Raw genomic sequence first — 27,558 nt, 5'->3', positions numbered from 1 at the left:
TCATACACTAAAGATTTTGGCACCTGTCTCCATATTCTCACTCTGAACCTCAAGTCCTATCCTCAGTGTAGATGATTACAGTCCATGTAAACATTCCACCTAGTATCCGAGATTCTCAACTGTTTTACTGTCTCTAAGGAAAAGACTGTCCCTCTACTGCAATTAAGTAACCCAAGGTCATAGTCAAACTGCAGACTTTGACATCTAGATGTGTCCCATCTATGCAACTCTCTGACCAGAATGTACCAATCCCTAGCTATCTTACACAAATACTCACACTAAACTTCTTCTCTAACTTCACTAAGACCACCGGTGCCTTATCCTGTCTACTTTGTTTGGTCCTTATCTCTCTCAGGCCATTCCCATTACTCTTAGTTTTTTTCTTCTCCTAGCTTCCATGGTATCACACTTTCCTGGTTTTCCTCCTAGATTTCCAGGTCCTCCTTCTCAGAAGCCACTGGATGCTCCTCCCCTACCCAGCCTGTCAATGTTGGAGAACACAGGGCTCACTTTTTTTTTTTTGCGATACGCGGGCCTCTCACTGCTGTGGCCCTCTCCCGTTGCGGAGCACAGGCTCCGGACGCGCAGGCCCAGCGGCCATGGCTCACGGGCCCAGCCACTCCGCGGCATGTGGGATCTTCCCGGACCGGGGCACGAACCCGTGTCCCCTGCATCAGCAGGCGTACTCTCAACCACTGTGCCACCAGGGAAGCCCAAGACATCCATCTTTTTATGAATCCCTGCCTTCCCGAAAGTGACATTTTAGTGAAGGGAGATAGAAAATAGGCAGGTAAATATAAAGAGAGACTCTCAAGTGGTGACACATTCTAAAGAGAATGAATAAAGCCGGGAATGAATAAAGTTAGGGAATGCTGGCATGGCAGGCAGATGACGTTTTAAATAGAACAGTCAGTGAAGGCAGCACAGGGAAGATGGGATTGCGAAGGTGGGAAGGTGGGATTGCGAAGGTAGCATTTAAGCAGAAACTAAAGCGGGTGCAGGAGCTAGTCATGAGACTGGAAGAGGAGAATTCCTGGGAAGGGTTCCACAAGTAAAGATCCTGAGGTGGCAGTGAATCTGGCGTGTTCAACAAACAGGAAGAAGGCCAGTGTGGCTAGACCACAGTGAACACAGAGCAGAAATGAGGGTTGGACTGTGTAGAGTCTTCTAGGCCACTTGTAGGGTTTAAATTCAGAATGAAGGTTTTAAGCCAAAGAATGACATGGTCTAACATGTTTCAAATGGTTCATCCTAGCTGCTGTGTGGAGAGTAGATGCAAGGGTACAAGAGTGCCTGCAGAAAGACCAGTTGGAAGGCTCTTATAATCCAATGTAGGGTAATGATGGTTGAGATCAAGGGGGTGGCTGTAGATATAGTAAGGTGTCGGGTTCTAAATCTATTTTAAAGGTAGAGGCAATAGGATTTGCCAATAGTCAAATCATACTGATTCTATGTCCAAATATATCTCACACCCATCCACTCCTCCATTGCCACCCCCAATTCCAAACCTTCATCAGCTCTCGTCTGGACTACTACTGTACCTGCTCACCTGGACTCCCTGCCTCCATTCTTGCCCTCCATTCTCAACAAGGTACCCAGCAATCTTATAAAATCATCAGTAAGATCACATCCCTCCTTTGTTTTACACATGTTTAAGTTTTACATACTGTATATTTACAGTAAAAACTAAAGACCTTACTATTTCCTGCACAGCCCTGGACGACACAGCTCCTGCCTGCCTTTTCACATTCACCTGGTTCCAACCTTTCTTTCACTCACCTGGCCTCCTGTTCATTTGCCAAACTCTTTCCAGCCTCAAGGTCTCTGCTTTAGCTCTTCCTCTGTAACGTCTTTCCCCAGATCTTTACGTGGCTGGCTCTCTCTCTCAGCTTTCAGGCCTCAGAAATAAAGTTACCTCCTGTGGACACCTTCCTTGAGCAATTATCTGAATTAGCCCCTCTCCAGGTACCCTTTATCACAGCAGCCTTTTTAGTTCCTTCATAGCATTCACCACAATCTGTAACTGCCTTTACCATCATGTCTCCTCTCCTCCTCATAACTGCTCCATTAGAGCTGTAACTGTTGTCTGTCTTGTTGTCCACTCTGTACTTCGTGCTGGCACCTTGTAGGCACTCAAAAGACACCTGTCTCTAGAAAAGACCGAGTCCATCATCACTTCTTCCTTCCCTCCCTCCCTCCCTTCCCTGACCTAGAGCCCACAGTTCATCTCCTTACCACTTCCTTGATAATCCCTCAAGTTCCTGACTTGTCTTTCTATTGCACTCACCCTACAACACCTGACCTCTGATCAACCCAGATGTCTATCAATTCTGCCCCAACATTCAGGCTAAAGGCCACAAGTGTAAGGTTTGGAGGAACAACTAAAATATAATGATCTCCAACCTCTGCTGGGCCGATGCTGCCCAGTAACCCTCAGTATTTCCCTGGTGACTTCTCTCCCCCACTCCACCATTTCTTCATACTTGTAACCCAGCTCCTCCCAGTGAACTCTTAGCAGAAGATCTTGTCAACTATTAGTCAAGAAAACAAGTCAACAGGCAGGATCCCCTTCAATTCTTCAGCCCTACCCCTCCACTACAATTCCCATCTGCATCCAGATACACCTGCATATTTCTATCAGCCACACTTGGGGTCCCTCCTTTAGTCAATCCTTCTCTCCTGCGCTCTGGAATTCATCACTATGCACTCCTCAGGACCTCATTCTAGCAACGATCCCCTCTCTTTCAAATGTATGTTCAACTTTTGCCTTTCTTCTCAGTCTTCTTCCACCATCATTTGAACATGCTCAAGTCTTCTACTGCTTATGTGTTCCGTTCTAGGTATCATCACCTCTCTTTCCCTTTTATATACAAGCTTATTGAAAGTGTTGTCGCCAGAAGACACATTACCTCACATTCAGCAGACAACGCAATGCAATCTATTTTATACCCTCTACATCCCACTGATCTTGCTTTTGCCAAATTACCAACCACCTCTTTGGAGTAAAATGTGATAAATATTGTCTCCATAATAAATATTTACCAGATACTTAATGTGTGACAAGTACTGCACTAAGAACTGTCTAGATCTCATATTCATGTTCCTTTCTCGCTATGGTTTTCACAGCACAACATGCTCCTAGATTTTCTTCCTATTTCACTAGTCACTTCTTCTCAAGTCTCCTTTGATCAAACTATTCTGCACTCTCCTCCAAACCTCTTTTTAAATATTCACTCTTCCATATATGATCCCATCATTGCTCATGGTTTTAATCATCTTCCATGCTGATCACTGCCAGAACTTCCTCCAGCCCAGGTCTCTCTCCTGAGTTCAAGGTCTGTATGTCCCAAAGCCTACTAGACATTTCCATTTGGATGACCCACAGGTACTGCAAAACAGCATATCTATAATTGAAATAATTCCATCTATCCTCCCCCACCCACTCCCAAAACCAGCCACTAATACTACAATCTCAATCTCCATGATGGCACTGTTGTCTCCCCAGCTTCTCAAAAAAGAAATCAAGAAATCATCCATGACCTCTTCTTGTTCTCTCCCTCATACACCACTCAATGTCCTGAAAGGTAAAAAAAAGAAGACCAAAAATACCCTTATCTAAGCAGTCTTCAACTTCTCTCAACTCTACCTCTGAAATCTCTCAAACTGGGCCAAGGAGTTGGGGGTGTTCTACCAGGACCTGTTAAATTAAAGCCAGAGCATTCAGATGTGTCTCCCCATCCCTGTAGGATAGAAGGCAAAGTTTAAAAAAGAAACTATATAAGACAGGAGTGACATTTCTCTCTTTCTGAAAGGAACATATGCTCAGATGCAGCAGTGTAAAATGAACTCTTACTTTTTAGAGAAAGGTCTAAATAAATTTCCCTGTCTGAAATCAGGGATGTATGAGAGCACTAAGCAGACTTATTTATTAATAAATAAACTCCAAGTCTACTCCAGAAACCGTTATGTATCTCATATCACTACAGTAAAAAAACCCAGGCAAAGGACTTACAAACTGAGACAGAAGACTGAACAAGCATGTCTACCTACTCTCTCTCCCACAAACCTACTGAAATGATGGGAAAGTGGTACAAAAGGAGACAAACCAATACCTGTGATGAAAACAGGGAAGAGGGTGGGAGGAATGGCTGGCAGTCACTGAACAAGAGACTTTAACAAACTTCTCCAAGACAAGTTACAAATGGGTATTGATTAAACTACAGCAGAGGAAGCAGAGGAAGCCTCAGCTGTTCTTCTGAGAAAAGACCCAGAGAAGTTCCAAATTTTGGAGCTGGCAGGGACAGAGAGCAGGAGTGGGCTGCAGAGCAGTAACCATACATGACTAAACACCTGACCACAGAACTGCTGGGCTAAACAACCCTTCTCATCCCCCTGAGTTTAATGGAAATGAAATGACTGCCTAATCTCTCATCAGATGAGTGCTCACTAAAGAAACTGAAGATCTGTTCAGGGTGGAAAAGAGCTTGCAATGTGGTCATAAGATCTCAGTCCAGTCCCCTTGTTTGTGCATTTGGCGGGATGTGGTTAGGAAGTGATACTGTCTACTCCCCACCCAGGCATCCATTCACCTATCCATCCATTCAACAAAAATTAACTGAGTAGCTATCATGTGCCAGGGAACAAGATGAAGTTCCTGCCCTTGTGGAGTGACTTTCTAGTGGAGATGCGGGACACAGACAACAAATAAGTAAGTAAGTAGGTAAATAAATAAATATATAAATAAATAAATAAGTGAGATAATTTCAAACGTGAAAGGGCAATAAAAAATAAGACAGTAATATGACAGAATGATAGGGTGTATGAGTGTGTATTGTGTGTTTGTGAGTACACGTGTATAGTGCTCCTTCAGCTGGGTATCATGGAAAGCCTTTTAAATGTAACGTTTCAGTCGGGCTTAAATGACCAGCCAAGTGAGGATATGGAACAGAGTATTCCATGCAAAAAGAAATATGTGCACAAAGCCCCTAAGGAAGTAACAGGCAAGCTTAGCATACTCAAAAGGAAGCCCAATGTGGCTTTAGCCTAGCAAGTGAGGAAAACAGTAGCATAAGCTGAGTTTGGAAGAGTAAGCAGGAAGCAGATCATGTAGGGCCTTGCAGGCCATGGAAAACATTTGTATTTTATTCTAAATGTAATGGTAAATCATTGAAGGCTGTTAAGCAGGAAAGTAACAAGTTCTGATCTGAGTTTTTAAAAGTTACTTGGGGGACTTCCCTGGTGGCTCAGTGGTTAAGAATGCACCTGCCAATGCAGGGGACACGGGTTTGAGCCCTGGTCCGGAAAGATCTCACATGCCTCAGAGCAACAAAGTCTGTGCACCACACTACTGAGCCTGTGCTCTAGAGCCCACAAGCCACAACTACTGAGCCTGTGTGCCACAACTACTGAAGCCTGCATGCCTAGAATCCATGCTCCGCAACAAGAGAAGCCAATGCAATGAGAAGCCCACATACCTCAACAAAGAGTAGCCCCCACTCGCCGCAACTAGAGAAGTGCACACGCAGCAACAAAGACCCAACGCAGCCCCCCAAAATAAATAAAATAAATAAATAAAAAAAAAAGTTACTTGATTACGTTCTGTGGAAGGGACTCTAGAAGGAGAGCAGCATTAGCCTGGAGAACACCTGCATAGTACGGATGAAAGATAATGGTGACCTGAATGAGGATCACAGCAGTGCAGTTGAAAAGAGGTGAATATGGCAGTAGAGCTAACAGGACTTATGCACATTAACTGAAAGTGGAAGGTGAAGCAAAGAGAGGAGTCCAAGGTGTCTGGGAGTAGAGAAAGAGGTGGTAACTACCTTTACTCTACCCAAGCAGTAAAAATTTTCCTAATGGGAGAGTATAGCAAGGTGCTCTACTAGAGACTATGCTTGCATTCACAGGGCTCAATGAGACTCAGGTCTCAGGAAGTAGCCTTGTGCACCAGTGGACTCTTGAGCCACAAAGGCAATATCTCTAAGCCCGGGGAGAAGGAGAAGGCAATGGGGGTATCTGCTCTTAACAAGCAGGACAGACAACTATCTAGGAAGTAAATATATCCAATGCTTTCGTACTGATTATTTAAAAAAGAAACCCAAGAGACCCAACTCATTGGCCTCCCTGGTTATCACATGCACTGCTGGCTTTGCCTGCTTTATAGTTTCTGTTCCTTCTGGCCCAGGTCAGCCAAAACGTCTCTTTTCAATAATCACATCTCTGTTCACCCTAGAAGTCAACAGCTTCACTGGCTCCTGGTCACAGAAGCAGCCCAGCCAACCAGTAGAGACTCAGACATCAGTGCTCCCTGCACAACTCACAGAAGGAAAAGCTGCTTACAAATTTCCCTGGTTGCTGCACGAGCTAGAGAGGGTACAGGCACAGGTTAAGTTAACTGTACCATTTGGGAAAAAGATATAGACATTGATAAGCTTAATAGCTGATCAAGAAACATAATGGACATATATACACTACCAAATGTAAAATAGATAGCTAGTGGGAACCAGCCACATAGCACAGGGAGATCCGCTCGGTGCTTTGTGAACACCTAGAGGGGTGGGATAGGCAGTCTGGGAGGGAGATGCAAGAGGGAGGAGATATGGGGATATATGTATATGTATAGCTGATTCACTTTGTTATGAAGCAGAAACAAACACACTATTGTAAAGCAATTATATTCCAATAAAAATGTTAAAAAAACCCATAAATATAAGTATGGATCCTAGTTAGTAGGGACCACAAGAATAATAAAACAGAATTTTTAAATATTGAACTGGCAGATCTATTCAATGGAAGAGAAGAAAGGAAGAGGGAAAGTATGACGGATACAAAATATGAAAGAAAAAGTGACCCTAAACAGAATAATAATGACGATAAACACAAATGGGAAAACATACCAACCAAAATACAAAACTGTCAGATTTTGAAGACAATATTCAGCAAAAATTTTACAGATACAAATGGTCCATCAAAAAGTTACAGAAAACTTGATTATAAAATATGGAAATAAATATACCAGGCAAATGCAAATCCAAATAAGCTAGAGCAGCCCATCGTAACACAAGTTAAAAAGAAAATCAAGGCAGAAAAGACTAAGGGACAAAGGAGGGGCATTATATACTCAATAATCAGTAAGACAAAATAATTATCAACTTAAATGCATTTAACAATATAGCCTCAATATATATAAAGCAACAATTAACTGGACATGGAAAACAGCAGGTAAGTAAACAATTAGAAATGAATACTCTTATCATATCCTTCTCAGAAACTGATAGAGCAAACAGACGTTTTTGCTAAGACAGAAGATTTGAATAACGTGGTTATTAGTAAGCTCAAACTAGTAAATACATATAGACTTTTTTTTTTAACATCTTTATTGGGGTATAATTGCTTTACAATGGTGTGTTAGTTTCTGCTTTATAACAAAGTGAATCAGTCATACATAAACATATGTTCCCATATGTCTTCCCTCTTGCGTCTCCCTCCCTCCCACCCTCCCTATCCCACCCCACATATAGACTTTTGTAACCAGCAGAAGCATACTCCTTTCAAACAGATATAAAATTTATGAAAACTGACCATGTAACTAGGCCTCAGAGGAGGCCTCCATTAAATTTTCCCCAAATCAATATCATATGATCTATGTTCAATAAATATAATATAAAAAATTATAAATCAATGATAAGGGGCTAAAAACACACTATGTGGAACAAGATGAAATTATAAGGAAATAAAGAGATACTTAGAATCAAATGGAGCTACGTGTTTAACTTAAGAAACTGATAAAAAGGCAATAAACACAGAGAATGGGGGAGGGGAGAAAGAAGAGAAGGAGGAGAAAGGAATAGTACAAATATGGACAGTAAAACTGGAATAAAGACAAAAAAGTTGAGTAAATAAATAGAACCAAATCCTAGTTCTTTCGAAAAGTTTAATAAAAAAGACATGAAGCAACTGACAAAGGATTAATCTCCAAAATAATACAAGCAGCTCATGCAGCTCAATATCAAAAAAACATAGAACCCAATCCAAAAATGGGCAGAAGACCTAAACAGACACTTCTCCAAAGAAGACATACAGATGGCCAACAAACACATGAAAGGATGCTCAACATCACTAATCATTAGAGAAATGTAAATCACAGCCACAATGAGGTATCACCTCACACCGGTCAGAATGGCCACCATCAAAAAATCTAGAAACAGTAAATGCTGGAAAGGGTGTGGAGAAAAGGGAACCCTCTTGCACTATTGGTGGGAATGTAAATTGATACAGCCACTATGGAGAACAGTATGGAGGTTCCTTAAAAAACTAAAAATAGAACTACCATATGACCCAGCAATCCAACTACTGGGCATATACCCTAAGAAAACCATAATTCAAATAGAGACATGTACCACAATGTTCATTGCAGCACTATTTACAATAGCCGGGATATGGAAGCAACCTAAGTGCCCATCGACAGATGAATGGATAAAGAAGATGCGGCACACATATACAATGGAGTATTGCTCAGCCATAAAAAGAAATGAAACTGAGTTATTTGTAGTGAGGTGGATGGACCTAGAGTCTGTCATACAGAGTGAAGTAAGTCAGAAAGAGAAAAACAAATACTGTATGCTAACACATATGTATGGAATCCAAAAAAAAAAATGGTTCTGATGAAACTAGGGGCAGGACAGGAATAAAGACACAGAAGTAGAGAATGGACTGGAGGACACAGGGAGGGGGAAGGGTAAGCTGGGACGAAGTGAGAGAGTGGCATGGACATATATACACTACCAAATGTAAAACAGATAGCTAGTGGGAAGCAGCTGCATAGCAAAGAGAGATCAGCTCAGTGCTTTGTGTCCCCCTAGAGGGGTGGGATAGGGAGGGTGGGAGGGAGACGCAAGAGGGAGGGGATATGAGGATATATGTATACATATAGCTGATTCACTTTGTTATACAGCAGAAACTAACACAACAATGTAAAGCAATTATATAGTTCAATAAAGATGTTAAAAAAAAAAAGACACACCCCTGTCAAGACTAATCAGCAAAAATAAAAGTAAAAAGAGGCAAATAAAGAGAATACAAAATGAAAAGGGGGGAAAAACTACAGACATAATATTTTTTAAATTATGAAATAACATGATAAAAAGCAATATGCAATGAATTTGAAATATATTTAACATATATATAGTGTTTAAAACAGGCCTAGTACTGAGATAAATGGGTGTAGTCATGTACTGCTGATGAGAATTTAAACAATCACAGGCAGCCATTCTGGGAAGTGTACTGGCAGGACATGCTGAAATCCACATTCATATGCCTAATATCCAGCAATCCACTCCTGGGCATACAACCCAGGGAAGGCTTCTCGCATGTCTATCAGGGTGTTGATAATGGGAAGCTGGAGGCAATATGGGGGCCCTCACTAGGGGAAAGGTTAAGTAAAACAGAGTAAGAGCATAATAGGGAATAGCACACAGAAGTTAGAAATTGCAAACATATACCAGAGGTACGAGAAGTAAACATGGACAGACCTGAAAAATAAGTGTTGAGTGAAAACGGTAAGAAAAAGAAAATCTATAGATATGTAAGTTAAACACATACTGCATTACATATTTTGCAAGATTGTGATGGTCTGTCTCTCTAAAATCAATTAGGTTTTGCCTTCCTGGGATTTCTTAAATGAATGGTACTATAATGGGAGTTCCTCATCATCTATATTTTAGAAGAGATTCCATCAAACACAGAGGTCCCATTATTTTTCCTCTATTTAATGGTTTCCTCACCTCAACAAAGCGAAAATTTGTTTTGATCCACAAAAAGATTAAGAAGCCATTATTTATGATAAAAATGAGTAATGTGCTCTCTCAAATATAGCATGTTCAAAACTGAACTCAACTTTTCCCAAAAAACCTGCAGATTTCCACATCTTAGCTGATAGGAACTCCTCTCCTTCCATGGCAAAGTCCTTGGAAATATCCTTGACTTCTCTTTTTTTCACACGGCATATTGATAGATTAGCAAATCTTGCTGGTCCTATTTTTGAAATATATGTAGAATCTGATCACTTCTCACCACCTCCTCTGCTACTACTCAGGCCTGAGCCACCACTGTCTTTCGCCAAGATTAATATAAGAGCCTTCCGATTGACCTCTTTGCTTCCCTCTTGCCACACAGCAGGCTGTAAAAATTAAGTGTGGTCATGTCACTCCTCGGCTCAAAACCTTTCATGGCCCCCATTTCACCCAGAGCAAAAGGTGAAGCCCTTACTATGGTCCAAAAACCCTACATCATCTGTAATCTCCACCCCTCCCCTGGGATTACTCTGTTCCGCCCAGAACTCTTTTGCTATTACTTGAGTGCACCAGTATACTCCTGCTTCAGGGCCTTTGATGAAATGTCACCTACATCACACATACCTGATCATTTTATTAAAACTGTGATTTCCATGGCCTCCACTCTCTGCCCACTGCCTTTCCTTATTTTCCTTATCCTGCTCTATTTCATTGTTTTTCCACAGCATTTATCAATTTCTAATATGCTATGAAAATACATGCTTATTATGTTTAGTTTTGTCTCTTTTCTCTGCTAGAATGTAAAGCATGTAAGGTCAGTGGTCTTTGTTTTGTTTATTGATTACACCTATCACCCAGAACAGGGACTGTCATGAAATGGAGGTTCAATCCTTTTTTGCTGAATAAATGAATAGATGAATAACTGGATGGTTTAGTGCAACGTGGGTAGTGGAAGACCAAAATCGGGGCTGCAGTGTAGAAAGGGAGAGAGATGACGTGGAACTAGATAAACAGTGGGCATGACTGGAGCCACTGAATGAAGCCAGGATTGAGTCCTGTGAAGGTGAAATGCAGAACAGCCGGAATCCAAGAGAAGAACTGGTTGTAGACATAGTGGAGAAGCAGAAGCCAAAGATGAATACGTGGAAAGGGAGGTCAAGAACAGTTGACTGGAGGAGGGAAGCCAAATCAAACTCCCAGATGACAGGCATCTATCTAGAACTGCTCATAGGCCAGCCGTATACATTGAAAGCTCTACTCAGTAGTGGATACTACTCACCACATGGAAAAATGTGGGCCCAGCATATGAAAAACCCTGACAGTGACAGCTAGCTTATCAGCCATGAATTTATTATGCCACAAATAAGACTTTTATGTAAATGACAACACCTAAGGTAAATAACACTCTCATCTGCCTCAGGGATTATTTGCCACCAGCCCTTCACTCTGAATAGTGAATACAGAATACAGTGCTGATGAAACTGCTTCATCATTGCTGATGCAACAAGGTAAGTCAATAATCAATAAATCTATTATTTGCTCTTATTGGTGAAATAATTTTCCTTTCTATATAAAGTACTAATTGCCAATAATTTATTGAATAAGTAAACTTAATATATCAGGCAAATCCAGAAAAGCAAATCATGATTAAAAAAAAGCAAAGGTCTATTAAGTTTTCAAAGTCATAGCCTTTGAAGATCAGTGAGTTACTATTGATAGCATTTGCTTTCAAGATTCACTTTTTCTTTATTTGTGAGTATAGCAAAGATAGAATCTAGAAAACATGCCAACAAACACTTCAGGAACACTTACTAGGAATTAACATATTTCGCTGCACACTTTATCTTTAGTTTAATGATCTATCTGGTTGTCTTAAAAGCTTGAAAGTAACTATGTTCAAGTGATACTCGGTTGCCTGAACATATTCAAATGCTACTCTTCCCGTGCCTCACGCCTACATAATGGTACTTGACTTCTTTCAACAATCTACTCAACATCTTCTAAAACAATCCATCAACCAAGTTATTCATAATGATCCAAGACAATTTTTTTTTTTTTTTCCGGTACTCGGGCCTCTCACTGTTGTGGCCTCTCCTGTTGCGGAGCACAGGCTCCGGACGCGCAGGCTCAGCGGCCATGGCTCACGGGCCCAGCCGCTCTGCGGCATGTGGGATCTTCCCGGACCGGGGCACGAACCCATGTCCCCTGCATCGGCAGGCGGACTCTCAACCACTGCGCCACCAGGGAAGCCCAATCCAAGACAATTTTAAGGAAGTATTGATAAAAGGGAAATGTGACCTGTGGAATGGAAAGGTGGAGGGAAGAAAGGAATGAAACTAGAGGATTTAAGAATAAGGAAAAAGAGATAAAAGGGAATAGAAATTAACCTCCAATATATCCAGCTAGAATTTTCCTCCTAAAAAGATCTTCCTACCTATGCAATAAAAACAGAATTTTCGTTACAGAATATTCTCTAAAATTTTTTTAACAATTTGGGAAGGGCATACCAATTCTTTTTATAAATCATTAATTTCATGAAGATTTTTCTTCATGAACATAAGCAGACAAAAACGCAAATTAATAGTCCTTAATGTTCCAAAGAGTTTGATTAGTCCCAGAGGTTTATATTTTCTAAAGTGTGCTTTCATCAGAAGTGCTCCACTTTGCAAATCATTTAAAGCGCATCCTCTTGCTATTAATACCAATACTGTTAAATTAATTCCCAAAGGTCAATTGCTTACACCCTAGGATACTTCTAATGACCTAAAAGGGATGATATATAATGAACATCTACAATAATATTCTAAAGTGAACTTGCTTTAATTTACTTTAGTTTAAAAATAAATGTTACCACTTCTAAGGAAGGTAGAAAATCAGTAGAATTAAACCAGTAACAAAGAAGTGTCTTAACAAAGGCTGGGAAACAGAAGTCACAGGTGCAAAGTGCTAACTGGGAATTTGTATGCCACAGCTCTGATTCACCAACTCAAATATTTTCTTGACTGTCTATCTACAAGATACTGTGCAGTGTGCTGAGAGGGACACACAAGAAAATTAAATACCATAGCAGCACTCAAGACGCTCAAAATCTAATGAGCTTCACTTATCCTTTTGTATGCTTTTAAAATTTGGCTCAAAAACCCTGTCTCTCTCTGTTCATTGGCCCTAATCTCTCCTTAATGAAGGGATCACCTGAATAAGTGATTTGACATAAAAATTGAGAACAGTGAAAAACGGGGATAAAATAATTGTGAAAAAAGAGATCAGGAGAAATGGCACTATATTATCTCAAAATCTGTATGTCTTCTTTAAGAGGAAGAAGCTCAGAAAGTGAGCATCCCCATGAAGGCTTAATTCTCATATGGAAACTTGGTTAAGATACAAATCAACTCTGCTCAAAATCCTTACATGATCAGATACGTATTTATAGGAGCAAAGAAAAGGGGGTGGAAAGATGTAAACTGAATCACGAGTGTTGGTTACCTCAGTGAGATGGCACTGCAGGAGTGGAGGAGAGATCATAACTGCCTTATTCTTTGACTTGTTACAGTGAGTACAAATTATTCTTCCAACTTAATAGGACACCTATGGTGTGTGAGTTAAATGAGATGGTATACGTAAACTTCTTAGCAAAATGTCTGGTACATAGTAATACTCAATATGTAACTTACATGACAAAAAACTGAAAACACTCCAGTTCTCAACTGGGAATCATGGAAATGATGCCGAAAATGCAGGAAGGATACAAGCCCAGGACTGAGGTAACTGCAGTTTCCTCTCACTATTTTTTATAAAGAGCCCCGACTAAGAACAAAAGAAGGGTGTTTAGCAGTTATAACCTTTACCGGCTAGACTGAGAAAGGGTTTAACATGGTCTAAAGAATATAAAACATGCCTTCAGCTAATCTGATATAGGCAGTGAAATTTAGAAAGAATAAAAGTATTGACAAAGAGTCTATATTTTGCTTTTATATATAACCTGGTGGTGTGGGTTGAATTGTGTCCTCCAAAAAATATATTGAAATCCTAACCCTTGGTACCTATGAAAGTGACCTTATTTGGAGACAGGGTCTTTGTGGATGTAATTTAGTTTTAGTTTTAGTTTCAAAAATGGTAAATATCAACAGATAAACCCACACAAACAAACGTTTTGGGGTCCTTAGTAGTTTTAAAGGGGTTCTGAGACCAAAAAGTTTGAGAACCACTGGTTGATATTAGCATCTATTTTTAATTGAAAAAAATGGAATCAAACGATACCTAATATTTACACCTTTCCTTATCACTTAACAATATATCTTAGACAGTAATGGTAAGAATAGCACACTGAGTACTTATTCGTGAAGTCCTGTGCCGAGTGCCTTGTACGGACTATTCCATTTAATTCCTACACTAATCCTGTGAAGCAGGTGCTCAACTAGCACCCTGGATATTTCTGGTGCAGGTGATTGGATTGGAAGATCACATTCTCAGAAATACTCATTAGCTATGTAACCTTGAACAAGCACCTACGTCAAGGGCTGTTATGAGAATTAAGTAATTTATATTTGTAAAGCACTTAAAATAACGCCTAGAACATAATAAACACTACAGAAATGTTCATCAGCATTTAGATGGTATTTAAAACTCTGAGTCTAAATGTCATCATCCAGAGTTGTAGATGGAAATAGAAAGGAAGGCTTAGGACAGGCCAGGGGACACTTCAAATTTGGGAAGTTAGGAAGATGAGGACAATCTAGCCAGGAAGACTGCAATTTCAGGAGAACTTAGAGAGCATGGTTTCCTAAAATAAATAAAATGTTTTAAGAAGGTTGTGATGACCTGTGTCAAATGAGAGGCCAGGATAGTGAAAGAGGTAGTGTTGCAGAGAGAGAGGGTGAAACAGGAATCAGGGAGAATGACTCAGAGGTCTGCAGAAAACTACCAAAAGGAGGCAAAACAGGTGGTAAAGTCTGAGAGCTTACGGTCAACTTTCAAAGGAGCTTTAGATGTTAGGGAAGAGAGGCAGACGATGATCTAGAAGCATGGACAAGGACCAAGGAAGACCTCCACCCCATAATTTGCCTCTGTTTCTTTCTTATCCCTCCAACTAGGACACCGCCAAAATCTTTAAGTTCATTTACTCTTCATACCCCAGATACCTGTTCAGGGAATCCCATATGAGACAAAATAGCTCCTCAAACCAGCCTGGTCCCAGGTCAAGGGTTCTAGTAGGAGCTAATCAATTTTAGGGATGCTTTAGAGGTTTGTACCCACCATAGGGGAAACTCAGACTACCAACAAGCAGAGTGAATAAAAATCTGACGTCTGCCCTAAAACATATCTACTCACTGTAGGATTCTCCAGATCAGTGGTTCTTAATGGGTAATGATTTTGCACACCCCCTCCCCTAGGGGACAAATGTCTAAAGACTAGCAGTGTCTAGAGACATTTTTGGTTGTCACACTGGGGAGCAACAAGGGGGTGGGCTGCAACTGCATCTAGTGGGTAGAGGCCAGCAATACCGCTGAACAGCCTACAATACAGGACACCCACGACAAAGCCATGTGGCACAAAATGTCAATAGTGCCAAGACTGGGAAATCATACCCTGGACCAAATGACCTGGGGCAAGAGGAGCTTTAAGAGGGTCCTCTTATCTGAGCACACAATCCCACCCATACCAGTTTACACCAATTCTGACTGAGTATGGCTAAGGGGCCAGACCAGTCAGCCTTATGAATTCTATTTCCAATCTACTCAAATAGGGCCAGGGAAAGACAGAGGAAAAATGTGAGGTTAGCTAAATGGTATAAGTTAAAAAGAGAAAAATTGTGTCATATATCAAATGTTAATAAAAGAGGCGGGGAAGAACAAAAACAAAAATAAAATAAAATAAAAATTTTTTAAATTAAAAAAATAAAAGAGGCAAAATTCCCCCAAATGAGAATAAGCAAATAGACTTTCTTTAAATTTGAAAAAGAAAGACTTTCTTTAAATGTAACTCTTTTCATTTTGAATAATAAGTAACACCTCATAGTGAAGTTCAAAAGCCACCATGCTCTCTTATTAGCTCTATTCACTGCCAAACACTCCTTCAGTAAGGAAGGTGCTTTTGTATTCTTGACTGCAAAAGGAAGCTAATTAAAGTGAGTTTTTGAGAAAACATCCTGGGAATTCAAAATAATTAATGTGGTGCTTTCAAAACGAGAAACCATGAATCTTGACATTAAGAAGCCTGTGTTTTCTTACCTCATCAATATTTCACTTACAGGATCAATATTTTGATCCATAACCATCAACAGCTGGCCTTCCCAGAATTCCCATTCATTCTCTTTCAGGATAAATCACCAATGAACAGTTTTTAACAGTTTTCCCTTTCTTAAGGGATTGCCAGAGAAATGTTTTAAAGAGTCTACTTTCTACAGGGAAGGCATTCTGACTCTGCCATTTCTATGTCCACTTTAAAATCTGCTCTAGGAAAGTTTCGACTAACGCACACGGGGGAGGATGGCTGTGTCTTCATGAAAACTTAGATCCTCCTGCCCTAATGCTTTATCAGCAGGCTGCCTGGAAGCCAGCGTGCTGTTTTATCAGAGGAAGCTTCCCAGCAAGATGGTTCGTGAGCACGCTGTTGAAGGAGTGGCCCCTCAGGGAAGTCCCCGTCTACGCATGACCCGTGACCTGAGAGGAGCCAGGCTGGCCCAACTGTCTGCTGCAGGGCGGGGACCAGCTTCGGCTTTAACAGAAAGAGGGGCCTCAACCTCCCCTCCTCCGTTTAGGGTTCCAGCAGTTTCTGAAGGAAAGAGCACTTTGGATATTTCTCTTCAAAACAAATCTCCACCATGTCTGACGGTGTCCTTCACTGGACTGTTTACAGCACTAGGGCCCATATCTACTGGATGCTCCATAGACCCAGTCGAAAGACAACATGTATTGGTCGTCTAATAATATGACAGATTTTTTTTTTTAGAAAAGTAACCCAAGAAATATATACATAGGATTATAGATATATACATGTATATGGATGTGTGTGTATACAGATATGAAAAGAGAAGGAGAGAGACTAATTGATTCATTCAAGAAAAAGAAATCATAAATATCCCAAAATGCCCATCAGGGGTATAGTTCAGAAAATTAAGACATAATTATGTAATGGAGAAAAAATAGGGAAGAAAGGTAAGCACGTCTACTATATGCCAGGTGTTTTCACATTATCTCATTTCATTGTCCCCATGACTCCCTCAGTTACTCTTTTAGGTAAGAATCATTATCCCCAATTTATAGAAGACAAATGAAGAGCCCATGAAAGGGAAGGAAGTTGCCTCGAGTCACAAAGCTAGTGAAGAGCAAAGCTGAGAGTTACCTGCAGGTTTTCCTACTCCCTGCCCAGCATTTATTACACTGGATTCCAAATTTTCCCCCAAGATCTATTTGTAGACTAAGTCAACAAATGGGATTGTAAATATAAAATAAGGTTAAACAAAAATCAAACCATAGTATAGACATATTGCTTTTAATCATGTGAAATTTTATATGTATATACTAAAAATGATGACAATCAGCATGAGACTGATTTAAAAAACTGGAATTAAAATCATCTGAGTTTGTTTTTCCTATGAAATTGCTTAAGCATATAATAAAGAAAATCACCAAAATCTGTTCCTCCATGCACGCCTGTCCCAGGCTAATTAAGGTTAAGAAAAGGCAATAAATATAAAATACCCTGTTAAAGGCTGAATGTGGCTGGGCCACTTTAAGATACAGAAATACCCCATCCTTCATAAAATTCTCAGCTCTTTCAGGGACTGGTAGAGTTTCTGCACTATATCAAAAGCTGGAATTTCTGCAAGTTAAAAAGCTTTGCAGGCAAGTCATGTTTCTACAGAAATCTCCTTTTCTAAAATTTAGCACTATATAGCATTCTTTAAATTCTTCCTTCGACCAAAAGAATTTAATCCTGGGAGATCCCCCTTGCAGTGGCTTTGCCTAAGAAACATCTATCACCTTCAGTCAAGTTAGAATTATCTTGGAATCTCCCTCCTCTGTTCCTCTCCTCACGTCTGGTGGCTAAACTGCTGTTTAATGGAGTAGCCAGAACCCGAGCCAGAAGTATGGGCCTCACTTGGGCCTTCACATTAGACTGTAACTTGCAGAAATAACCAGGGCTGAGCCTGGAGTGCAGGTCCCCACCACCAAAGAGTAACTGGGAATTTACATGAATTACTACCCTTCCAGAGACAAACTGAGGAAAGGCTCACTGGGTTTACACAGTCCTGTTCTCAAACCCAAAAGCTGAGAATTGGGCAGGATGCCACTTTTATCTTACCCCTCATTTCTTTTATTTTTATAATGGGCAGTTACCTGTCTCCTAATTCAGGAAGACAGTAGAAGAATAAAACGTTGACAAAGGCTTTCTGAGATTGTTTTTAAAAAGAAAATGGTTTATAAATACAATTCCCACTGGTGTCCGTTTCTTTATGAAAAGTATTTCTTACTATAAAAAAAAAATGTGAAAAAAAAATGTGGAAGTAAAAGTTCCTCAACTGGTTTCCCTTAAAACCACTGCTTTTATTTAAAGTTACATAATAATAACCTCCTTTGGTTCTCTTCTGTTTTAAAACTCTCACCTATTTTCTCTTATTATGTTGACTACCACTAATAAAATATCCTGATTCAAGAACGTAGGAAAATGCTTGAAGTGACTATAATAAGATTAGATCATAATGTTATTAAATTTGAGAGTAGCAATTTGAGCCATAGTTTATTCAAATCTTCCTAACAACTAAACACAAAAAAAGTCAGTTAGCTAAAATGGCTGATCTCATTCTTGGCTTCTGGCTACAATCCCAAAGGTCTAATAATAAGGATATCTACTGAGATTTCTTAAATAGGCCAGTCACTCTATTAAAAGCTTTGCATGTATTATCTCATTTAATCTTCACAACACTCCTAAGTAGTAATCATTATTATTAGTGTATTGTTATTGCTAAAGTTACTGTTATCCCCACTTTACAGATGAGGAAACAGGGCACAAACAAGCTGAGTAACTTGTCCAAGATTACTCATCTACTAAGTTTGGAGCTAGAACAGAACCCCAGCCCTTATGGGACCACCACACCATCAGTGGTACTATCTGCCGTGGCCCCATTCAGTGGGTTCCTCCTTCTGTAAGTCAGATGCATTGTCACTGTTCCCAAACATGAATTCAAACTCACATCTCTCATCATTTTCACTGCTTCTCTGGTCCTCCCGAGTCTTCTGGCACACATTGCTAGCCTTCTTTTGATGTAGACCAAGACATTGGTGTCTCGTCCTGAAGAGGGAGACATAAAGCACCAAAACTTAAAAAAAAAACAAGAGCTTTCAGCTCAGCAGCAAGAAAAAATACAGAGGCGTATTTTTCATGCCCTTAAAGGAAAACCTCAGAGAGAAGAGTCTGCTCCTTTGACTTTTCCTTACTGCCAGGAGCACTGACAACTTTTCTAATAGCAGAATGCAAACAGAGTAAAGTCAAAGTACTTAGACTTCCAAAGGTCAAATCATGTGACTATTAAGTCATGCTTTTGAGTTAGGATGTTGAATATTCGATAAATAAAATCATCTGCTACAAAGTGCTGGGAAAATGAACATACCCACATTGCATGAGGTTTACAAGCAAGAATTCCACATTCTTCTAGCGTGCATGCTTTTGGTGAAGATGCAAAGAGGTGAATCTCAGGTTGCATCCTGATGAACTATTTTTTTTTCCTTCTTGACATTAAGTCTGGAGAAGCCTCATCTTGAACTTCTGTTTTACATTATTCTTTCCCTAACACTAGTGACATCATAATCATCTCCAGGTCCCCAAAGCAGTCAATTTTAAATGGCAACATAACACATTCCAGATATGACAATAGACCATGCAACAAAATGAAAAACTACCCTAGTGTTAGAGAAAGTATTGACAAGCTAAATACTTGTAATAACAGTCACTAAAATGGCTCTTAAAAAGTACATTAACAACTTCTCATCTTAATCTCTTCTTTAATTATGTGTATTTCTGGATATGTTTCCAGACCAGTGAGAACATGTATGTACTTAATCCTCAATAAAATTACCATGTTTTAGAAAAATATGACACACCTGTTATAGATTAAGTATATGTATAATATGCAGCTATTAAAAGATGTTAAGACCAAAGTACTAACATTTCAAGTTTCAAACAATGAGAACAAGATGTGTGCTGAATATCCGCCAAGTACCTACAAATTACTTTAAAGATGTGATTATATGTTTTTGGATAGATTTAGGCAACAGGTTGAAGGGATTAATTTACAGAAGAAAAGAAATAAAGAAAATTTCTCAAGTTATATTACAGATTATGTAATTTTATGTATTAATCCTCATTTAATTCACAAAACAGACATTTACTATATATGTCTTCAAAATTCACTGTGCTATACATATTTTTTTTAAAAAAAGCAAGATATAGATGGTGATTAGAGACTTGACTAACATATACACTACTAAGAATAAAAATTAAAACCTGTGTATTGAGGGGTTATGTGGACAGACTTATACACACAGGCCACAATGCAAAGATCTCACTATACCTTAGTCACAGGGACTAATGCATTCAGTTTCTGCACCAAATCCAGGCTTAACACTAAAACTTAATTTTATAATCTCAAATATGAAGGAGATACACTCCTACTCTCCAAGACGCAGGAGAGAGAAATGAGAGAAATTCCATTTTAAAGAAACAACCCAAAGTTTGGTTAGACAATGAAAACACTCCCTCTCACAAGGATCACTAAATTTCTGCTTAAACAACCAACAAATTGACAAGTCAAGGAGCTCAAGAAATTCCAGAAATGATTTTGTTGTCTTTTTTTTATACCATTCCCCTAAAATAACACTGACTCTCAGTTTAGTGTACTAAAGTGAAAGGTCTCATTTTGAAGTTATGTTAAATAAAAGAAACCATTATTTTAAATAATTTAAATATAAAAAAGATACATAATTAGGAATTCATGGCTCTTTCTCCCTAGGAGCCAACAGCAGTGCTTCCTAAATAAGAGCTAAATACTGAGACAATCACCAACAGCTGTTATATTCTTAGCTGTCCTATTACAACCCATGCTGTAGAAGACCCATAAGACAAAACCTCTGAGAGCATTAACGCTAATTTAAGTCCTGTTTCCCAATTAGGATTTAAAACTATGGGGCAGAGAAGCAACTGATAAACAGAAATACGTAAGAATTCTGAGGAGCAAAAGGGTCACCATTAAAGGTTATTACTTTTATTTCTAGAGTTAAAAAGCTAGGGGCAGGCATGAAAACATGAACAGTGATGAAGCTATAAGTTAATTATGTGCTGTGCTCTTGTGGGGAAGAAAAATTAATAAAAACAAAGAAAGGCAAAAAACAATATTTATTCTAATCTAGGAGAAATGTCTTTTGAACTGGACTGAAAATCTGCTCTGATCAATCATGTTACAATTCTGATCCCCCAACACGTCAACCTGGAGGAAACCTTACTATGTTGGGCTTCATACTGGGATCCATGATGCTGTAGCTGCTGAGAACGCCGGTAACAGCCGTCTCCAGCTTTCAGGGCCTGCTTAAACAGCTTTTCTGCTTCAGCAATGGTTGTTGCTTCTTCTTCAGCCAAGAGAATATAAGCAGTTGCACACCTGTCCATTCAGATAACAGCCGCCATCAATTACAAATACAAGGACATTGTAATAGCTGTAGGAGTGCATGCAGAAGGGCAGGAGTTATGCCAAAACATGCAGAGTGGCCAACTGGTTCATGCACCCCTGTTTGTAGTTGTTGACACAAGATAATGGTACAAAAGAAATGTCTGTGTTTTAGCTTGAGAGGTAGGATGAGTAGTGTTAGGAGCATATGGACTCTGCCCCTTATTAGTGTGTCACTTTGGGCAAGTTATTACTCTGCCTCCCTGATGGAGAACAACATGGAATCCACTTGTTCACAGCGTTGTTGTGAAGGTTAAGTAAGGTGATGCATGAAAAGTGCTCAGTACAGTAGTAGCCAGCATGTGGTACATGCTCAACAACGTCAACTAACGATGGCAATGATAATAGCTGTTATTAAACATCTCCTTCTGACACTCAAAGTTAGAGATACCATAAAGTTTACTTTTATTTACTAAACACAGATTCTCTTTAGTCTAAGGGTTTATTCAGAATGAGAAATTCATTAAATCAAGGAAGTTATTCATTTAACAAGCAGTGCTTCAACATCCCATTACAGTTAGCACTGGTTTTCTATGTCAGAGAAGAATACTGGAAGAACCTACAGGTAGGGTTATTTCAGAAGAGCTCAAAATTAGATTCAGCCTCAGTAGCAAACAAGGGTTAAATCTCACACCTTTAACAAAAATAGCTACCACCTGTTGCTTAGTTTATATTAAGCACTGTACCAGGCACTTAACATATATCGTCTCATTTAATCCTTTCAACAACCTCTAACATAGGAAGTCAGAAAGGATAAACACTCAACCAACGAACAAGGGGAACTCTTGAAAATTTAAACCTTCCAAATCATAGAACAACAACCCAAATGCCAAAGAAAGGGAATGTAATAAGGAAATGGTGAGGCCAGAGCAGACCACACAGGTCCTGATCTGTGCATATCCCTTGGCTTTCTCCACTGCCTCTCTTGTGGTCATTTCCCTACTTATCACAACCTCCATCAGACCACAAGAGAGAAAATAAACAGAAAGTGAAACCAAATGTTACTTCTACTATTCATAAACTACAACAGCCAGGTAGGAAAAGGAGGCTGAATTTATGGCTTATGTGAGATTTGGGGTTACTAGTTAATCTTAGCCTTGAGAAGGGGTCTTGTAAGTTCTTTAGCCAGTCCCTCTAATTTCAGGCAGGACTGATCAATAGGGCTTTAAACTGAATGTAGTGAGGTAGGGAGAAAAAAACGCCCAGAAAAAAAGCTGTAAAACCAATTACTGTGGAGGGCAGCAGATATGACTTGGAGAGAACAATTATGATGCTAAAACTGCCCAGTGATTCATTGGAGAAATAAATGGGTTGGGCATTGGGAAGCAACACTTCAGGCTTCAGATGCCGACACATAAATATAAGGTCCAGGGTAATGAAGTGAAAATGGAGATTATAATACTGAGTGGTGGACACAGTATCAGAGGAATTAGCTACAAGATTATAGTTGGTGGGCTGGGAACTCAAGACAGGTTGGGGCTAGCTTGCTTGCTTTGTTTATTTATATTGCAAATAGCACTCTTAGGAGGAGAGGCAGAGTAGCACTACTGGCCAAGAAAACATACATCTATGTAGAAACTCATGAGTCTGGGGTAGAAACATGCTAAGAGCTTATGAGTGAAGGAGAAAGGAAAGAGCAATAGAAGTGCTAATGGTTGGGGAGTACAGAACAGACTGCTCAGCTCAATGGAAGATAGAGATGATGCATCCTGTCACAACACAATACACATACAGAAGCAAGAAAGTATGGTGATGGGGGTGTCAACCATCCAGATATCTGCTAGAAGAAGTCTCATTTGGTTAGAAGTAGGGCACTCAACAGGTTCTTGACTTACTTTGGTAATAATTTTATCTCCCAGATGGTAGAGGAAGCAATTAGGGGAACTTCAACTCTGGACCTAATTCTGACCAAGAAGAAAAAAATAGTTGGTGAAATGAAAATTGATAGGAACATTCAGAGAGAGTTACTATGTCATTTCGGACTTTAGGATAATCAGAGAAGGTAAGGTGGATTTCAAAAAATTCAAAGAAAAGAGGCGTGATTCAATGGCATGAGACGCAGAAGGAAAAATGGTTTAAGAGGATTAAGCAGCTTCCAAATGTCTAATCAAAACTGCAATCACAAATGACCCTCTCAGGAAGAAAAGAGGGGTGACAAGTAACCACTATGGCTGCACAGAGATCTCTCACAAGGTCATATTTCTAAAGGACATGTAAAAAAAGATGGAAAGAGGGCATGTAATGAAGCGCTACAAGAGAAATGAGCTTTTCAGAATAATGTCAGGAGAGCTACAACTCCACATTAGCTGAAGCTTGCAAAACAAAATAAAGGCAAAACAAAAAATGTTAAAGACAACCATCTATTCCCTGTTTTTAAATTATGTTTAAGGCCCTATCACCACCCCCACTTCTCCAAAACCATGACAAATATAAATAAGCAAAAAAGACAAACAACACAACAACAACAACATCAAAACAAGGAAAGTTTATAGTTAGTAGCAGCAGATAATAAAGAGAAAACAAAACTCTCTAACTCCTATTTTGTTCCTGGTTTCTCCATCAGGGAGAATGATTGTCAGACTGACAAAGGGAGAAGAAACCCTAAAATGAATAAAAAGATGTAAGATAGCAAGTAACTGATCTATTGTAAATGAATTATTGGACTGGGATAGGCAAATCCCAGGAAGCCAACAGATCCTGTAGGCAGCCCTCGGAATTGCTCTCTGTGTATTGTTAAGGAATCACAAAGAATGGAGAGGTTCTAGAAGATGAGATGACTAATGCAGTAAAAATGTTCAAAAAGGGGAAGAAGGCAGACTTCCCAAACTACAGAACAGCTATTTGGTAAGATATTCTAATGGGTTATTAAAGGGATAGTTTCTAAGCATTTTTAAAAGAAAGTAGTGAATGCTGGAAGCTAGCTTAAATTCACTAAGAATAAATAAATCAGTTTGTGCTAGCTTAATGTACTCTAATGGATTTACTATACATTAAAGATCCACAGCTACAACTGGCATTTTTAAGATCAAAATGCAGAAATATGGGCTGAATCACAGTGTAACTGGGTGGCTTAGTAATTGGTTGTACAATAAATACCAAAGGGTGATGATCCAGGAAGACATGAACCTGGAGGGTGGTTTCTATATGTCATGTCACAGGGTTCTATCCCTGGTCCTGATACTTTTATTAGAAACACGGATGACACATAGAAGGCAGGCATATCAAATTTATAGATGACAAGAAACTGGAAAATAAATATGTTGCATGACAGAATCAGAAACCAAATAGATCAACAGGTTACACTGGCAGGATTTCCAACTCTCAAGTGAATCTTTTCACTAAGACCTCTGAAGATTCTGTAACCCTCTTCAGAAAAATCATAAAATAGTTTAACAATGACCACTTGGCAGGGAGAATGTCGAGGTGATTCAAGCACCAGATGGGTGTTTGAACTACAAGACCTTCAAGGTCTCTGCCAACCCTGAGCTTTTATGACTCCAACTTTAAGAATCTTTCTCATTTCCTGACATCTCCAGACGAAACTTCCCAGCCTTCCTTGGTGACCCACAGAATGTTTAACAGCACTAAGGACAGCATTTCCTCTTATCTTTGTCTTGATCTTGAAATATTTTTAAAGTATAATTTCTTCACTTTATGTTTTTACTATGTTTTCCCTACTAGCAAAAGTTCTACCTAGAAAATGTGATGGCAGAGATAAGCATTCTATATCTGGAAAAATGTCCCTGTCACAATGTTTTAGATATGTAAAGCACTGTATTTATTTTATGTCCACACATTATTCCATGGCTAGTCCTTGAAGGATTTAATTTAGGGTCATAGCAAAGCCACTAAATTGTTGTCTAAAATGACTAAAACTATCTTCACATGGATGTCCTTTATAAAAAAATTTTTTTTAATAAATTAATACCCCCCCAGAATAATCCTCAAGTTCAAATTCATAGTTTAAGTAGCCCATGAATGGCAACTGAATATATTCAGCAAGCAAGATTTCCCCCCACTTACTCATTTATCTCTAAGGCTTCATGGGCTGCAGAAATCCTAGCTTGGGGGTTTCTCTCTCTCCAGGCTTTCTGCATTACTATTTTAGAAAAAGACAGAAAAGCACGTCAATAAATACTTAAAAAGACTCAGTACAGGTACAGCTAAATTAATAGCTTTCAGCTTGAATTACAAGAGAACAGTTCACTTACCAAGTGGGTTAGCCCAAAACTCCAAAGTCACACAAATACACTCTAATTTGCTATTCCATTGTCCTTCAATTGCTGATATCAAATCTTTCTTATGCTCATAAAACTAGAGGTCTAACATCTTATAGACTAACCCATAGTCTATAATCATAGAGACTTAATCTTGATTAAGATTTCTTAATCAAGAAAAGAAAAGGCATTCTAACAGAGATTTAATATTTCTTTTGCTCATTAATATCATTTGTTGTTAGAGAACATACATTATTTTGCACATTTTGGGATGAGATTGCTACTAATCTCTTACTTCTGTTTAGACACAGCACAATTTTTATCGGTCATTTTCCCAAACACTTGCTACAGGATCTGGATATTAGAACATTCTAAAACCACTGGAAGAATTATGAGTTGGATCAGAAAAAAGTGCTTTAGACTTTTGCTTAACATGCGTACCTGTTCCCAAAGTTTGCTGCAAACCCAGTTTTTATATAGCAGAGCAGTTTGTGAATATATTGTGGGAAGCTTAATGCTTGGAATTTTCATTGTATTATGTATCCACCATGGCAAGGGTACCTTTTTAAAAAGGGTAACAATCTCCTTATCTAATTTGTTTTATAAATTTGTATCTTCTAAGTTAGTTTCTTAGGAGCATGTACATATTCTTTTTTTTTAAGGTTTTTTTTTTTCACCTATTTACTTTAAGCTTGATAATATAAAAAATATCAGTAGGATTATATGGAACTCAAGCAGTATGAAATGCATGCTAAACAAAGTCTCTTCTAGGGTGGAAAACAAATCTGGATGCCAATAACCAAGTCCATGCCCCCATTCAATGCTAGTGAACCTACAAATAGGCATATGAATCACTACAATATATTCATTATTTATTTGGGTTCACTGAATTTCTAACTAGAATATCATCAAGGAGACATGACCTTTCACTCTATCTCAACCAAGGATTTAGTTAGCTTCATGGTATATTTTTTAAAAATAACATTTTAAATTATAAAGAGGGGACCCATTTCTATATTAATACTTCATTGCGATAAAGCCTTTATTTAAGTATCAACAATCTGGGTTTTACTGGTCAATCTCCAATTTAATATTTTATTCATCAGGGTTTTTGTAGAGCAGATATTCTACAAGTAGTAACCTTGATCTTTAAAACAAACCAAAAAGCCCTCCCACTCAGTAACTGTTTAAAGTATTTTCCATACTTGCATCTGCAGGACGCAGATGGTCCGAGTCACAAGTAAAAAATGTCTGGTGGTCCTGGGCAGAGAGGTTCATGTCATAGTAAGTCAGAGGCTCTCGTCCAGTCACCCAAGTGTACCTGTAAAGGAGAAGTAAGATGGTCAGGCACTTTTGAGGGAGGAAAGCAAGACCTACAAAATATTAAGCTGCATAGGTGTTGAACCATAACACACTGAGTACTATTACCAATAATAAAAGAATAATCATCCTAGTCTCCCTTTAGGAAGTATATCAGCAGAAAAAAAGTAAAAAAAATTCTGCTATATTTTTGTCTTAAAATTTTAGTAGCACTAGCTAATGAAAACCTTTCCTAATTAGTATTATGAATAGAGATTTCCCCAAAGCTATGAAAATTCTTATCTGCCTAATTACTCTGCAAAATAAAATTCTAACATTACTTCTGTGGCATCTTTATAACCATGTTCCAGGTAACCTTCAAAATATTTTTGACTACATAGTATATAGTGAAAAGAATAACGTAACAGAAAATCTCTAAAAACCACACATTTTTGTATGTTATCCTAATTCCAATGCTAAAATATTTATAAAACAGAAAAATCAAAACATTTCAGGAGAGCATCAAAAAATG

General features: G+C 38.9%; 1 protein-coding gene across 4 annotated transcripts in view; it reads right to left on the bottom strand.

Moving 5' to 3' along the window:
- ST7 (suppression of tumorigenicity 7) overlaps positions 1-27,558 on the bottom strand; it is a 254,521-nt gene that overhangs the window by 67,157 nt on the left and 159,806 nt on the right. For 2 of the 4 annotated variants that reach the window (XM_060019955.1, XM_060019954.1), the window contains exons 5-9: positions 26,933-27,048; positions 25,534-25,609; positions 23,346-23,414; positions 21,290-21,444; positions 18,985-19,082 (exon numbers count right to left, since the gene is read on the bottom strand). In XM_060019955.1, the coding sequence (XP_059875938.1) occupies positions 18,985-19,082; positions 21,290-21,444; positions 23,346-23,414; positions 25,534-25,609; positions 26,933-27,048 (514 nt within the window). The remainder of the gene's footprint in view (positions 1-18,984; positions 19,083-21,289; positions 21,445-23,345; positions 23,415-25,533; positions 25,610-26,932; positions 27,049-27,558) is intronic. The other 2 variants (XM_060019957.1, XM_060019956.1) reach the window with 1 other exon arrangement.

This window comes from Delphinus delphis, chromosome 9 (genome assembly GCF_949987515.2).
Source record: "Delphinus delphis chromosome 9, mDelDel1.2, whole genome shotgun sequence".
In the NCBI taxonomy this organism is placed as follows: domain Eukaryota; kingdom Metazoa; phylum Chordata; class Mammalia; order Artiodactyla; family Delphinidae; genus Delphinus; species Delphinus delphis.
The sequence above is the reverse complement of the archived record's forward strand: the minus strand, read 5'-3'. Positions and strand labels throughout refer to the sequence as shown.